This window comes from Opisthorchis viverrini, assembly GCF_000715545.1.
Source record: "Opisthorchis viverrini unplaced genomic scaffold opera_v5_73, whole genome shotgun sequence".
Classification (NCBI taxonomy): Eukaryota; Metazoa; Platyhelminthes; class Trematoda; order Opisthorchiida; family Opisthorchiidae; genus Opisthorchis; species Opisthorchis viverrini.
Window position 1 is genome coordinate 854,977 of NW_008751729.1, and position 16,716 is coordinate 871,692.

Here is a 16,716-nt window from a genome sequence, read left to right on the forward strand (position 1 = left end):
GAATACTACTACATGGACTACATTGAAGCACTCACAGAAGGCCTCACACGTGTGCTGCTTGTTCGTGGTACCGGACCGAGAAGTGATACTGCGTTTTCCGAGTAGCACTCGTATCCGTTATAACTCTTTCTATCAGATTCCATCTTGAAGTAGAGAATATTTCACTTTTAAACTGTTTGTTCTATCTGGTCTCTACATTCCTCCGATCCTGTCCACTCCCTACGCCTACAGAGCACACTTGTAGCCGCACCTATCTTCTTAGTGGTAGTCAATCGCTTTTCACGAAACAGTCCATCCGAACAATGAATTGTTACATCCGCTAACATAATCCCAATGCGATATCCGTTTAGCCGTGCTCAACGCCCACTTCGGTCGCCTCAGTCGTGTGGCCCCATCCTTATCTAGAACTCGCACTCTCCACCCAACAACTATCCATGTTTTTGATGTTGCCATGTAATCGTCCGTGAAAATTTTCGCATCATTATAATATTGCGCAGCTCAAGTCTTATTGTTATTTCTTCTTGTACAGACTTTAACCCTATTGCTGTGTGCTGAGATGCTGTCTTTGCTTCGTTTCACTCGACCAGATGATCTTCACTCTAGTCTCACTGACTACCCGACCTCTTATTTTCTAAGTCAGCCGTCAATCATCCCGCTTCGTTTAGAAAACAGCCGAAGAAGTTGGTGTGTAATCACATGCAAATTTCTAACTCATCTGATTTCGCAGTGATATTCTGATCAACGTTTTTTTTATATTGCCCTGAGTGTGTAGCTCCACAGCCCAGTATTTCATTCGTTTTGCTGTTGTGTGTTCGCCTACTTCATTTGCTATTTTCCGTCCACTGCTTGAGTTTAGTTTTTGAGGTCTCACTCTGCTCAGTACATGCAACCCATGTGGTCAAGAGCAGAACTTTTCTGTCAAGCTGTTTTGTTGATCCTTCCGGTTACCTGCAGATCTTGCCAACTCATGTCTGTCATTCGCTCTTCTTTTGCGCACCCGTCTGACACCTCCGTTCTGCTTCAACTCTACTACTGAGCAGGTGTTCACTTTCTGCAAGGAAATGCGGCTGTACAACGAGTTGGCCTATCTGTTAAACGAAAATGCAAAATAAAATTGCTCAATTGTTGTTGAGTGCACAGCTATACTTGTAAAACGGTTTGTGAGCATCACATTTTGTGTCCCTTCCACTACGAGAGAGACTGACATTCTTCAACCAACTTTTACTAGCATACACTTCCACACGATTCTTTATCGTGCCTGTTATTTGTTACGTCCATTGTTCCCTCGTACACAATGGGAACAGTACATTCAAAAATGTCTATTTTGCAGCTCCAGCAATAACTGGGAAAATATCCCTAAATTCCTATGAATGGCCTAGTAGCGGTCCCTCACCATTTGATATCTCATTTCACTAGTTTGCGCTTTACACCTAGTGTATGTTTTTGTCCTTCACAATCACGAAAGGATCCGTTTATTTTTTTCATATTTAAACTTCCTCTTTTTCTCCTTGTAGATCAAAGATGGAACGTCGAATGCATAGCGCCGCTCGCCTAAACGAACTGTTGCGTACGCATTCTAGTGACGCAGACCTCGTCATAGTGAACATGCCCACTCCCTCTCGTAGTCCCGGTAGCGAATACTACTACATGGACTACATTGAAGCACTCACAGAAGGCCTCACACGTGTGCTGCTTGTTCGTGGTACCGGACGAGAAGTGATTACTGCGTTTTCCGAGTAGCACTCGTATCCGTTATAACTCTTTCTATCAGATTCCATCTTGAAGTAGAGAATATTTCACTGTAAAACTGTTTGTTCTATCTGGTCTCTACATTCCTCCGATCCTGTCCACTCCCTACGCCTACAGAGCACACTTGTAGCCGCACCTATCTTCTTAGTGGTAGTCAATCGCTTTTCACGAAACAGTCCATCCGAACAATGAATTGTTACATCCGCTCACATAATCCCAATGCGATATCCGTTTAGCCGTGCTCAACGCCCACTTCGGTCGCCTCAGTCGTGTGGCCCCATCCTTATCTAGAACTCGCACTCTCCACCCAACAACTATCCATGTTTTTGATGTTGCCATGTAATCGTCCGTGAAAATTTTCGCATCATTATAATATTGCGCAGCTCAAGTCTTATTGTTATTTCTTCTTGTACAGACTTTAACCCTATTGCTGTGTGCTGAGATGCTGTCTTTGCTTCGTTTCACTCGACCAGATGATCTTCACTCTAGTCTCACTGACTACCCGAACTCTTATTTTCTAAGTCAGCCGTCAATCATCCCGCTTCGTTTAGTAAACCAGCCGAAGTCGGTGTGTAATGCGTAGAAAAACCAGAAGAAGTTGGTGTGTAATCACATGCAAATTTCTAACTCATCTGATTTCGCAGTGATATTCTGATCAACGTTTTTTTATATTGCCCTGAGCGTGTAGCTCCACAGCCCAGTATTTCTTTCGTTTTGCTGTTGTGTGTTCGCCTACTTCATTTGCTATTTTCCGTCCACTGCTTGAGTTTAGTTTTTGAGGTCTCACTCTGCTCAGTACATGCAACCCATGTGGTCAAGAGCAGAACTTTTCTGTCAAGCTGTTTTGTTGATCCTTCCGGTTACCTGCAGATCTTGCCAACTCATGTCTGTCATTCGCTCTTCTTTTGCGCACCCGTCTGACACCTCCGTTCTGCTTCAACTCTACTACTGAGCAGGTGTTCACTTTCTGCAAGGAAATGCCGCTGTACAACGAGTTGGCCTATCTGTTAAACGAAAATGCAAAATAAAATTGCTCAATTGTTGTTGAGTGCACAGCTATACTTGTAAAACGGTTTGTGAGCATCACATTTTGTGTCCCTTCCACTACGAGAGAGACTGACATTCTTCAACCAACTTTTACTAGCATACACTTCCACACGATTCTTTATCGTGCCTGTTATTTGTTACGTCCATTGTTCCCTCGTACACAATGGGAACAGTACATTCAAAAATGTCTATTTTGCAGCTCCAGCAATAGCTGGGAAAATATCCCTAAATTCCTATGAATGGCCTAGTAGCGGTCCCTCACCATTTGATATCTCATTTCACTAGTTTGCGCTTTACACCTAGTGTATGTTTTTGTCCTTTTGAACAATAGAATATCCGTTATCCCTATGTGTATGTTATTTTTGGTCTTTGTATTCTTGGAGGCAGGTAGCAAAGCGCTAATCAACGCGGAGCACATTCTGTCATACCCTATAGATGGGATGAAATTACCAGATAATGGAATTCACTTGAGCTCACAGAAAAAGAAACACCAGGTGCCTTGATGCGTATCATGGGGCGCGGCCTGGGTGGCGCCCTACTTCTGGAGGCTGTCAGTTAGGCAATTTGCGTCCAGAGTCGGTACTGAAGCCACAGAAATTTTAGATTCGGAAGGCTGTGCGGGCTTATGGTGAGGCCTGATTTCCACTGAAGATTCAACAGCTTTGCAGTGCTTTTTGACTTCTTCACATAGGTTTTTTGCGTTACGAAGTAAAGCATGAAACTAGAATCTCCAACTATTGACTAGAAATCAAGATCTGGTGTGTGACTAGGCGCACAGCCGAACCCCCAACAATAAATTCGCTGAGGTTGAGGAAGTGTCTGGATACCAAGCATCCATTTGCAGACGATCTGTCAATCAGTAGAACAGAGTCAAAATTGGTCAGATAAAAAAGCAAGTCTATCTTAATCAACTTTTTTATGTTACAAGGGCAATAAAACTGGATCACGGAAATTCTGGGGGCAGTGTAACACATCTTTTTTCAAAAGCCAAAGCACCCGGCGTCAAACGCTCCCAAGCCAACCCACCGTACCACATCCAGACCACTTGTTCGATCATAGACATACGAAGGCACCTAGAGATTCAGCCGCTGTTAACGGCCGAGTATCTAAAGTCGAAAATTTATCAAACGCTATTTTCCGTTGGTACAGTGTCTATGTTCTGCTCCTATAGAGGAGAGAAGTTAGTACGGCAGTATAGTGCACTGAGCTCTCGGTGTGCATGCGCATCCTGCGGTAATTCCAAACGTGTTTTTGAGCAAGCGCATTCAACGTTTGACTGAGCACCATCTAAGTAAGTACCAGTTTTCAAGTCTGCGGACTGAGCTTTGATGAAGTAGAGGGAATCTTTCAAGCACGCAATGTCATAACGCTTAATTCGAATACAGGACGCCTGTTTTTGAATCCGAATTAAGTAGATGAGATGAAAAGTATTTAGTGAAATCTTCATAAAAACCAAGTGGTGATGTTGTCAAGCTGAACGCTATGGTCATTCGGTGCAGCATATTCAGTTGAATAGGACCATTACAAGCGACATTCAGCTGATTTCATTGTCAAAACCAAGTTATTTTGCAAAGGAAAGTGTTTTTTGAAGCAAAAAAGCTTGTCAAATCAGAGGTCAAATGTGAGAATTTAAGGCACAAATTTGAGAGTGTGCACNACTGAAACCTATTCACATTTGTGTATCATCATGAGAATGCACGACTGGCCAGCCGGTGCTTATCAAAGTAAGCCCTGGTATTTTCCCATTAACTCCCGCTGCCCATAGTTATATTATAGTGTAAAAACATAACTAACCGGGGCCGATTTGTTAGGTAAGCCTTTCCTGTCTTTCAAAGTCACACACTTATTGAAATTCGCGTGAATATCTGGATACTTTGTCTACTACTCACACTTAAAAAGCTTTCCAAATCAATCTTCTCATGAGCGGTAAATAGCACCCGGTCCGCAAGGAATTTTATTTCAAAGAAGACTGAGTGGAGTTGAATCCGGCAGAAGCCATACCACAAAGCTATCCATTGGAGACGCGCATTTTTGTTATTGTCGGTGTGCAGACAACCTTGAAAAACAAGTAAACCAGACTTGTCGGTGATCCACCTACGGAGCGTAGAATTTCAGCTTATCTTTTCTAATTGCGCAGTGAGGTACTTTGGACGCGCATTTTTGGTGACTATTTCAAAACCACTTGGATGTTTGAAGGATGCCGCCTACAAAATGCCTAGTTTGTAGCGGTTAGTCATCAGCGTCATAAAACACCGTCCATTGCTTGATTTTTAGGCCTTGATCTATCAATTAATTTCCAGCTTTGAATACCTTTAAAACACAAAAAGGTGCAACAAAGATATTTAGCCTTCGCGGGTCTGTCATCAGCCTCTATAGAATTCATTATTTCTTGTTGCCCTATCTTTAAACTGTGAAGTAACAATTTCACCAGTTTGCACTAAAGGAACGATATTTCGATGCTTTTTGTGTTACATTAATTCTGGGATAAGAGGTCTGTGAAAATCGAATATGGAATGGCCGGAATCAGCTACAACCCGCTTTAAGGCAAATATTTCAGCCACGCACAGCTGGACGATTCAACCTACCTTCCAAATTGAACAAGTCGTTTAAATGCAGATGTGGTTTTGTGTGCGGACTAGTATAGGTCGGACAATTTGGCAAAATTTGAAGCAATAACACGGGTGAGTCACTGGGCTAGTTGAAATTTGAATATGGGGCAGATGTGGTGAATTCAGTAACTCGACAACGGAGAAGAATCTATTCACTTCTAAAAGCCGGGCTATTGAGATTTTTCGGAATCAAAACTCTAACAATGGATGCAAGAGCAGTTGGGAACTTATAGTTTTTATTAGTGGAACACGAGCCAACCAATCCAAACCGTGTAAGTTACCGACGAATTAAGATCGCAGTGACTAATAATACCCAGGTCTCACAAGCCATGCAATAATGAGATGGTCGATCTTAAGGAAAACTATTTACTAGTTAATTAATGCGCATAGCATGCTTGATGCATGCTAAGGTTAATATTCTATTCGTACCGTAATTTTCAACTTTATCTGCTCAAGTTTTAAATCAAACCCTTTCAAGACCGGACAAGTGATCATTCAAACTGTGGCTCTTAGCACACATCAAATTTGGCTAGACTTCATTATCCATCGACAGCCTAGGTTACTATAAGAGCGTCACTGCCATGCGACTCACGGCATATCGCAACCAAATGGGATGGTGTAACTGGTTTAGAGACAAGTTCAAATTTCTACGTCACTTATGCTTTAGGTGGAAAGGTTCAACGCGCGAAGCACACTCATTTACACGCCAGTTTGGTTTTCAGCATCCTTCTGTGTAGATTCGCTTTGTGGGACAGATCGAGATATCTTGGACTCCCAATGTGCGCACAAATTTGAAAGCCAGGTAGTTAGAAGGATCACGTCATCAGTCTTGGCTAAAATTACTTTTGAGATTTAATTATCCCTACAATTACCGCATGTGTTCAAGATGTACTCCACAGCCTTTGACTATGGTTTGCTTTAATAAGTTTTTAGTGAAAAAATATTCCGTGAACTTTTCCTCACATGGATTGGCGAAAATTACACCACACGACGACCAAATATGACTAGGTTTGCCGTTGGAAAATATGTTGTTTTCTGTGATGAGCTAGGCAGTTTGTTTACAAATGTGCGTCAGTTGCTGATGCACGACAAGGCCGTACTACACAACGTTGCACTGACAGTGTCACCGGCACCGTGATGAGATGTTCGCAACAAAACGGCTTAGCTAAGTGAATAAATCAAAGACAATTGCGGTCAAACATGACAGCAGTTGATTGGGTGTATCTCAGTGAATGAAGCTAACAGTCGTGGACTTCATACAGTTCATGAGCATCGTACCTCAGAGGGTGATACGTCTGCGATCCCCAGGTGTAATGATAAAATACCCGCTGTAGTAGCCAGGTTTCTGGTTTTGCACCGCAACGTCGCGTATCCACGCAGTTCTGTGAGGAGGCTTGTAGGGCTTGAAAGCGACCAAAGGCATCATTCAGATTGTTTGGCTGACAGCTAAACAAGTGGCAGTCCCACACTCAAAATGATTGTAATGATGCATATAATCAATGCGTTAACAACATAAACCAGTCAGTCAGCATTATCAATGATAGATTCTTGACCTATTCCAAGTTGTTCAACCAAGTAAAGTTGCATGTTTAGCGACCTAAATAACCTACTTCTGTTAGACTCTTCGAACTAATAAGATTACCAGTATGCTTCACAAGATGGCATCATAAGTCGATACAACTGAGTAGTTAAGACCCAAACTTCCATCAGGTGCAATTTTGGGTCATTCAGGCCTGCATCATGTCAGAGTCTAGTAGAACATGGGGAATAAACAAACGAATACAAACAACAAATTTCGATTGCCCTTCCTATCCGTCATTAGACTTTAGGATGAACTTAACCGGTATGTATGTAGTAAAGATCCACGAAAGTAGGTAGCTCATCGTGGGTTTTTAGGCACCTTCATGCATATCTTGTCCTTGTGTACCTAGTTCATTGCTTCTGAGTCTCTCTTGAGCACATTCGTTGCAAGTGCTTTAATTTGGCTTAAAAATAGCATAACGGTTGCTGCTTTTCATGCTAGGCTTGATTCTATCGCCATGGTGCCGCAGTTTTATTCCTTATATGTGGACCGTTTTGCTGTTTCATATATTATGCGACAACTGCTGTTCCCGTTATGAAACATTCCAGAGTGAAAGGGTCAAACAAGATACCTAACCAGGCATTGTTTGTATATCGTCCAAACCTGGCGCCCAGCTCCATGTGAATATCAATAGTTAGACAATTTGAGCATTTCCTCCTGTTAATAGGTGAAGATTACTGTGCATCAGCGGGTTAGACGAAATGGCCAAGTTGTGCGCTACCGATTACCTGCGGCAAAAGCAAAACACCGGGCAGTAGGTCCCACGCAGTCTTTGGCACTCAAACTTATCGGGACCTTGGGTCGCTTATTGAGTAGACACCATGGGCTGCCGACTCCAGAAGGAAACCCAATGGTCGTGCCAATCACAGGTGTGTAAGGATAGGAGTACCAGTAACATTGTTGGTGCACCAATAGGATGAGAGCGCAAGACAGCGTATAAGCGTTCGTCGGCGAATGACCTTGATTGTCAGCTGGCTATAGTTGGCCAACCAATTGCTGTTCAAATTCCCATGATTTTCTGTGCACGATCGATTGACAGCATATTGCGCCTCTGGTAATACGAGCCCGGTGGGTGTATGCGCCTAGATCCACCTAAATAGCACACCTTCACGCACTTTTTGCACAACAGTTCTTGAGCAAAACAGTCTTGTTTCAAGACGGTAATTCAGGCGGGTAATTCGAGGGTATCCTCACAGAGGCGAATCAAGTCTCGTTTCCAAGTCCAAGGAGAACCGTTTCGGGATAAAAGAGAGTGCTCTGATGACAGAAATGGTTCGCACTCCAGCTGGTTGAAAATGTTCACTGTGTCTTGGACTATCCAGTGTGTATTTGACGACGTTTGTTCTGTTATATTTTGAGATTACACTTTAACAATCTCGAACAGACGCTTTTAAACGCTCATTTTACCTAGCGATAACTCTGGCCAAACCATATTTCTCATGAGAAAACAATCCGGCGTTTCACCAGACTTCAGTGGCGGCTATATGACCTCTGAAACATAGGATTAGTAGATTTTAGCCTGGATACATCTGTGAAGAAATGTCTCGCACAGAGCAGCAGACGTTAGTAAGACTAACGTTGTACAAAATAAATGATTTCAGGTTAACTTTCTGGACACGGAGAGCGTCCGAAACCTAGTAACTAACTAACTGACTTATATATAAATTAAATTTAGCCAATTTAGACTGAAATCTGCCGTTGCTGAAGATTTCTGAATTCTGGATTGAAAACTTTATATCTCTCAACTGATCGGTATTTCAGGGGCTAAATGACCTTGAAGATTACTTCATATCCTTCATCGGCACAAGACAATCAACTTTACTGTGTTGTCCTATGGTTACAGTGCCCAAAGTGCGATTTCACCTTATGTCACGGGTAAAACATCAAGTACATCCTCAGAAAAATGGCCAAGTATCTTTGTTCCAGAACATTTCCATAGTGATAGCCAGTGGATAGATTTCAACAACCCCCAGCTAGGAAAACGCTTTCCTCATCGAAATAAATACTTATGACATTCACCAAAATCCACTAGTCCTCGTCCGGCACATCGCATTGCATTCTTCGAGGTCGATTTGCCGATATTTGTTTCATCGGTCGCAGAATAACTGACCCAATGAACCTTCAACTTATTGTTGTATTATTAGCTTCAAATTTTCAAAGTAAATTTGTTCCAGCAGTTGTAATTCAGTTAACTACATCTGCATCCTTTTGCATTGAATCACGGAAGGTAATGTGATTTTTTTCAAAATAATGTTCTCGGTAGCGTTTCCGGAGTCTTTTAACAGTTTGCTACTGTCAGTTGACGTTTCACCTTAACTGAAAAGGTGGACCATAACTTTCAGACTGATACATCAGTATCACCGTCCAGACGTCTGCCATAATTGTGAAAGACTACAACAAGCTGCAAACTGCTGGTCGAAGTTGGCGGAAGATGTAGTGTAACTAAACTAACAACAGAGCGGAAATCACTCATGTACCACGACAGATGGGTAAGTAGACATTCAGCATTCTTGTGAAACTGACGTTGCAAAATCTGCTTTGCATGTGACTGTTAGATTTTGTAATAGGGCTTGGCGGACAGCAAACCCTGTTCCACAAAAGTGAAACGGCTTGAAATGCATGTTGTCATGGTAGATGAAGCCTTGCACAGTTTGATAGCGTAATCACTCCTACGCGGTTTCCTTTGGATGAGCATTAGAGACGAGATTTCGGGCCCACATAATGACGATGAGAGGTGTCTGTTTTGGGCTCACCTGGATGGCAAGCACTCTCCTAAGAATATCTGCTCGAATGTTATTATTCCGTAAGGTAACACTAGAGAAGCAACACACCCATAAAATCACAATATGACCCAAATCACTGCGGAAGAATTGGAATCTGAGGCGCGGTTATCATGGCCAATGCAGCTATACAATTGTTAGTTTGTAAATGTGGAGATGGGTCCCAGAACAACTACGTTATTGGATACCATCAGACAAATACTAAGTATCAGATGAGGGATATTGGTTACCATCCGCGTGCTCTGGAGTAATAAGCAGGAGCATCATTGTCAAGCTTTGTTCAAGTTGGGACAGGAAGGTGATAAAATGTGTGTATCACCACGACATTCCTCTAGTTGACGGACCATCACTCATGCAGCTGATGTGACAGTCCAATAATTTGACTGAAGTTGGGTGTCTCACAGTGAGACAACTTGTTTGCTACTGAATACGCTCAAACTTTAAATCCAACCTATAAGTCGTATTCTGGCACACCGTAGTGGGGCATCAGCCTGGAACAGAGTTATCTCTACGCCTGAGCACTGAAAATTCATAAATGCTGGGTGGGTAACTAGGTGGGCTCACGCAATGAATTTCGATTTAGTGGAGGTTATCAAATTGTACTTCATCCCTGTCGGAGTTTGATGAATTGACCGACTTTAACTTCACCGTAAGGTACCTCCAGTTTTCACGTGAAATCCTAATAAATGACAACATACTGGCCCGCTTTGCACGCCGCATCACTGAATTTGAGATAACTCTATGCTGTCAAATTCAAAAAATGAAATGAACTACGATAACCAGTTTGAACTTTTAGGATGCCCCTCGTGCTCGAAGTTCACACGATGCCTGTGCTGCAAGCATTTTCACAGTAGAACGTAAGTATCCTCATGCTGTAGTAAAGTCTCTTGCCCTTATACATATTGCTGAGAAATGTATGGGAAAGACCGGCCTGCATATAGATTTGTATTTTGATGCGGTAGGTGACGGAGATCACAATCATCATCATCATCATCATCCTCATCATCATCATCATCATCAGCTTTAAGAACCGCATACTTAGTGTACAGCGGTTATAGCTGCCACGGTTTCGTAAACCAATGATTTTGGGAGGTGGGGAAGGTAGCTGCGCATTGGAGGCGAGAGCTGATAAATTAGTGCGTAAATACAGCACTGTCAGTGGGCGGTTTGTTGGTGGGTTGGGAAGGGAGCTATGCACTGCATGGATGCATAACGCCATTGACGGCGCGATTGGGCCATGTCTGACAATATCTCTAAACATTGATGTGTTCCATCCCGAGGTCCCCATCCAAGGAGACGGCAATGACAAGCACAACTGATTTTGCTGATAAGGACTTTCAGAGCTCGCTCCCAAGTTATTGTCTGGCCTCCCTGACTCGTTCCACCGGAGTGACTTGTTACCACCAGATTCGGACAATGCTGCGAAGACATCGAAGGTCGATTAGTGAAAGATTTTTGACATCCCCGGCATGCAGAGGCCAGGTTTCTAACCCGTGCAATAGTATGGAGCGCACCGCAGTATTGTAAACTCGGTCCTCGGCGGATAGGCGGGTGTAACTCGCACGCCGCGGGTGATGTAAGGTCACGAAAGCTGCTCTGGTCTTCCCACTCCGGATGGAAATATCATCTTTCGCGAGACTACCGGGACTGGTACAGCCGCCCGGGTAGACAAACTTGCCAGCTAACTCAATCGGCTCATCTGCGAGCGTGATTTTAGAGTTCTACCCCATCCAGCCATGCATTATTACTTTATCATTCGCTGGCGTGAAGCTCATGCCAAACCGTGAGGCAGGATTATTCAAATTATTTATTATTGTTTGCGTTACCAAGAATAGCTATATCGTCTGCGTACTCGATATCTGTGAACACTTCAACCTCACACAAACTAGAGGCTGGTAGTGAAACTCCCATAATCGCGTGAATGACGAAGCTGAAGCGGAAAGGCACCAAGCTGCCTGACACTACTTGATGTGGTGAATTCAGGCGAGAGCTTCGCGTAGAACTTCACACACCTGCGGAAGTTGGCATTCAGTGCCTTGAGGACGGCCAAGAGATGGAACACATTCGTTACATCTAATGAAGCTTCCGGTTGATTTGGAACAAATGAAGTACGTTGATAGTGAGCAAGATAAACGTAAAGCTAGACGTCAAATCTGTTGATTTACACGTGAGCGATAAAATTACAGATAGTTAGCAGACATTCTAGCTGTCCTCGCCGTCAAAACAAATTTTCAAATTCCGAAACCTATTTTTCACTATCCAACTTCGACTTCCTCTTTTATTTTGAGACACACTCATTCACATCTCCCAACGTTGTTTTGTTTGGAGAAGGTTGATAAAGTGTACGTAAACGTCTTTCATTTTACGTGTCACATTGTTCCTTTCAAATAATAAATCAGTTGGGACATTAGAGCATTTACGTCCATGTGAGGCTTTGCTTGCGATACACTGTTCAGCCCTTTAAACACGCACAGTCACATCACACCTTCTGTGATTTATGTCCCGTGAGCTTGATAAAATCACAGAACAGCAAGAAAAACGCAGTAAAAGCTGCTCAATTATGAAAACAGTAAGCTGACCACATTGGCACAGATTAGTTTCTACAATGGACGAGCCAAAAACAAACAAGAAATTTTCCAACAACAAATTTTCCCTATTCGTCCGCTTCAGACCAATTTCAAAAAAGTTGCTCTACATACAATGGGGGTGACACTGTGTAGAAAAAAATGGATGCGGCGCTCGGATGTAAAACCACCAACAACCATTTGTGCTCTTAAATCTGTATTCATAGGTAGAATGTTAATTTTCAATGCCATTCTGTCAGTTGACTAGTCTTTTCTACCCATAAACTTGAGCTAAAACGTAAGCTAGCGATTTTTCAACGAGATGAAGGATATAAGTCTCCCCGGAACTGCCATCAAGGATGCCAGTGGCAATGAATTTTTCGAGTTTAAAGAAAACTTCTGTAGAGCGTGTTGATCAGCTGGAAAAAAGTCCAGTTATTGTAAGAAACTCATGGAGTAGTTTGTCATATATTCGTCTGTCCTCATTTGATGTAATCCTGGAACAAAATTATTTATTATCCTTGTGATTTTGAACGTAAACTAAAGGCCGTCCACAGCACGCGTGGATGGTTCAACTTAAGGATGACCCGCTCAAGTATTTTTGGGTTCACGATTTTGAGAATATGCTGTCTGAGAATATGCTGTTACCAATGTTTCAGGCTTTGAGCCGGGGCCCAGTAACACCCAGGATCAGTTGTGGGCTTGATAGGCTGAGCAACGTCTGGGCTTTCAACATAAAATAATCAATAAACTGATCTGTTGGTCTACTTCCCGCAGGAAGAGACCGGGGGTAATTTTCTCTACAGACTTGCAAGAGAACACTGTTTGACGCACATGTCGTGGAGTTTATTAGAGGACAAAATATTGTTTGAACAAGGCTGTCTAATGAAAAGGCGGTGTTGTGCTTTTATCGGCAAAATGTTGGATCTACCGACTGTATTATATTCGATGGATTATCAAATTCTCAAAAGGCCGATTGCGTAGTCCTAAGTGGAACTAGCAGAAAATTGAACAACTAAACCAATGTACATTCATTTTAATAAGTCCATCCAATTACATTCCGGCATTTATCCGTAGAACTGTTCTTTGCATCCTGTGTTCAGGGGGTGAACTTCAACTCCGAAACGTTGTTTATTTATGCGACGGCATAGCAATACTTGAAGAAGACACGCTCCGTGCGGTCCATTGGTGAAGCTGAATGACGGACTCAATTGACGTTTCACTAAAGGTAACAAAAGTGGACGTCTATTTTATGTGACAATCATGTTTTGCGATATCTCATCAGCTGAGCAATAGGGACTGCATGTTTCAGAGCCATTTACTCGGCAGCGCCTAAAATGGGAAATTATTTGAGACAAAATTATAACAGTGCAAAGGATAACTGTTGTTGAAGCATATATGCACAGGCGTTTTTCATCCGTCTTCTCCGAACACCTTCCAACCAAGTCATCAGCACTAGCATGTTTCACCAAATGGATTGATGCTACAAAACAACATGGGCGATCAAACCATTTACATGGTAGAGCATGGGCGTCTCATTATTTGATGCGTCCACTGCTTGGATTCTTGTTGAAGCGCTAAATTCCACTGTGGTAGTAACTGACAAAGTTTATGCACCAGAATCCTTGGTATGATTCACTAGTGGTAATTTGCTAATTCGACAGCCAAAGCTGCTTTTTACCTAACTGGAAACGCACCTAACCAAAGAGCATATCTCCTGGTTTCGGTGTGGTTTTGGTTGTATAAGGCAAAAATCGTAAAATATAAAGCTCTCTCTATAAGACTAGATCATCTGTTGTCTGTACGCAGGTATAAAGTGAAGATATGTTTAGCGACATGAAAAATTTCTTATCTATGGGCCAGAAAGTTGCAAGGAACACACAGTTTGTTGAGTTTGGGTGAATGAATGATACAGGAAACAATTCGCGAATCCAGTGTGTGTACCCGAATATTGGAATTCTCATTGTCACCCACCTACTCTTTGCTGGGGGAAAGACCTGAAAAGGCAATGTCATTACTCAGACAAAGATCCCTTTGCCCGAAGCTCAGTGGAAGTGGTTTTAATTTGACCGCATAAGTGTGGTCGGCTCATAGTTCAATCTTAGCTCGAATGAAAACCCTTGAGCAATGCCCGCATGTCAGTCAACCATGTTGAAGAGGACTCCGAATCTGAGATGCGCAATATTGTTCAGCAGTTAGTGAATAACGTTGTTCGAGATATCGTCAGATGAAAACCCTTGAGCAATGCCCGCATATCAGTCAACCATGTTGAAGGGGACTCCGAATTTGAGATGCGCAATATTGTTCAGCTAGTGAATAACGTTGTTCGAGATATCGTCAAAATTGCCAAGAAAATTGGGGCAAATTTATGGAACGGTTGAGCATGATCACTCGGAATACATCGTACGAGACTTCTCCTTTCAGGTTAAACCCAGAAGTCTAATGACGTTAGCGAACCTATTTTCCAAACTTTGGTTTTTTTGTGTTAGCCGTCTTTGTTTGCCGCTTTTTTTCGGACTGTTCCGGCTACCCGCTGACAAATTGTCACTCAAACGAACTTAGTACCGGTGGAATTCTAATGAAAAATGTTACGGCTGGTTTTATAATTCAGCTGCACACCGGATATTTTTCGATGTTTTTCCAATATAACCAAATAAGTTACATCTGGAGACAAGACAAGTGAACAGTTTTAGAAGTGCTTTTCCTATCCTTCTATGGTAGATGTGTTGGAATTTATGGTGGATGGAATATATTATTATTGGCTTCTGTTTTGAACGCTTTGTTGATTCATTCAATCCGTAAGGGAAAGCGACGTTTCCTTCCTTAAGGCATCAACTTCAGATATCGACAGGATTTGTGCAACACTAAAAACGTCAGTTTTTTATAGGAAGATGACACAACCAGACCTGAAAAGAGAATGATCCTATTTCGTTGACGCGCAGTGGGAACTAAAATTCGTCTATTTAACACTAAATCTTGGAAATAAAATCTGCAATTTCAAAGTTTGTATCAAATAAAGTCAATTGCACTTCGTCCATCCGGTGGACCCACTGATAATTAAGAGTCTTGTTTTAGTCATTAGAGAGTATACCATATCAATAGAGCTGCAAAACTTCAGTGTGGGAGTAAGATGTCCAAAAACACTAAAGAGTTCAGCATCAAGAAACCACACGAGCTAAGAGGTGTGGAAAAAGGCCAAGAACCATCGCGATCCCAAGTAAATAGTAGTGAGTTTTGGAAGATCAAACCGAATGTTCAGTAACGGAAATACACGTTAATAGTCCGCCTCTTGCTTCAGTTGAACACAAGCAATCAAATTTCGGATGATTCATTTCGACGTTTACTAAACAACTCCAGCCAGACTTGGCATGAGATTACTTGAGGACAACTTGGCAGTCAAGTTCGAATTCAGCTCTCACCTGATGAGCAACCAAATAGGGTGTGGGTTACAACAAGAAAAATACTTCGATATCTCGCAAGTTAAAAACGAGGTGACCTTCGTGCTACACATTCAACTGAAGAATACTGCACTCCAGGAATTACGTTGGGATTCAATCGAGTTTCCTGTTAACAATAATCCAATGTTTAGTTGGATGTTTATCTTTAGCCACGTTTGCACATTTATTTTTTTAGTGCACAGGCCAAATGACCTTATGAGGACACCGTGTTGTTCAAACTTATTCCTGTCATGTGTAAATCTTAGTAAATCTTAGTAAATCTATTCACGGGACTCTTGATATTACCACTTCGTTTATAACAGAGTAATTCTACAAAGTGAACTTTGTCTAAAATTTTGGAAGTCAGGAGGTGCGTAATGGAAAAGCGAATGCTGTTGCATTGACCCCTGAGCTCAATTGACCTGAGTCTATTAAATTCCACGAATTGGTTTGTAAAACAACAGAAGTTTGGTAAAATTTAAGCGATCAGTGACCCACACAGGTCAGTTTCGAACTTCCTGTTGTCCTTAGAAAAGGATTCTCTCACTATTGTTTGAGTCGATTTGCCGTTTGGGACCCAGGCACAAGGAAATTTTTCTGTGCAACCCTGGGCTGCGTAATCGGATACTGTCTCACAAATGAGCGAATGAATATCTGTTTATTGAAATAAAGGTTTAATGGGACTTTACTTTGCCCAAACTTATTAAATCGCGGGCGTAGCAGGACCAGATAGTTTTAGTATATTGACTTTGATCTAATCCCAATGCGTCTTATAAATTTTAGTGATGGTTTGTCAAAAGTTGACGCGTCAAATTTGTGTAGAATGCTGCCGAATCCAGTTGCATCCTGAAAGCTGCATATTTCCTTCCTGGATAAAATCACAGTTCCTAGAAATTCGTCGATGTGTACGCATTGCATCAAGTCCGCATCTGCATTTCATTTTCAAGT

General features: G+C 42.2%; 2 protein-coding genes across 2 annotated transcripts in view; one reads left to right on the forward strand and one right to left on the reverse strand.

Moving 5' to 3' along the window:
• T265_04428 (hypothetical protein) overlaps nucleotides 1-3,141 on the forward strand; it is a gene marked incomplete at both ends in the record, with an annotated part of 97,384 nt that extends 94,243 nt beyond the window's left edge. The window contains one exon of the mRNA XM_009169173.1: nucleotides 1,515-3,141. Coding sequence (XP_009167437.1) covers nucleotides 1,515-1,740 — 226 coding nt within the window. The remainder of the gene's footprint in view (nucleotides 1-1,514) is intronic.
• Nucleotides 2,640-16,716, reverse strand: part of T265_04427 (hypothetical protein) — a gene marked incomplete at both ends in the record, with an annotated part of 41,960 nt that continues 27,883 nt past the window's right edge. Inside the window, 5 exon segments of the mRNA XM_009169172.1 lie at nucleotides 2,640-2,753; nucleotides 4,686-4,852; nucleotides 10,806-11,186; nucleotides 11,197-11,466; nucleotides 11,594-11,652. Of these exon segments, the coding sequence (XP_009167436.1) occupies nucleotides 2,640-2,753; nucleotides 4,686-4,852; nucleotides 10,806-11,186; nucleotides 11,197-11,466; nucleotides 11,594-11,652 (991 nt within the window).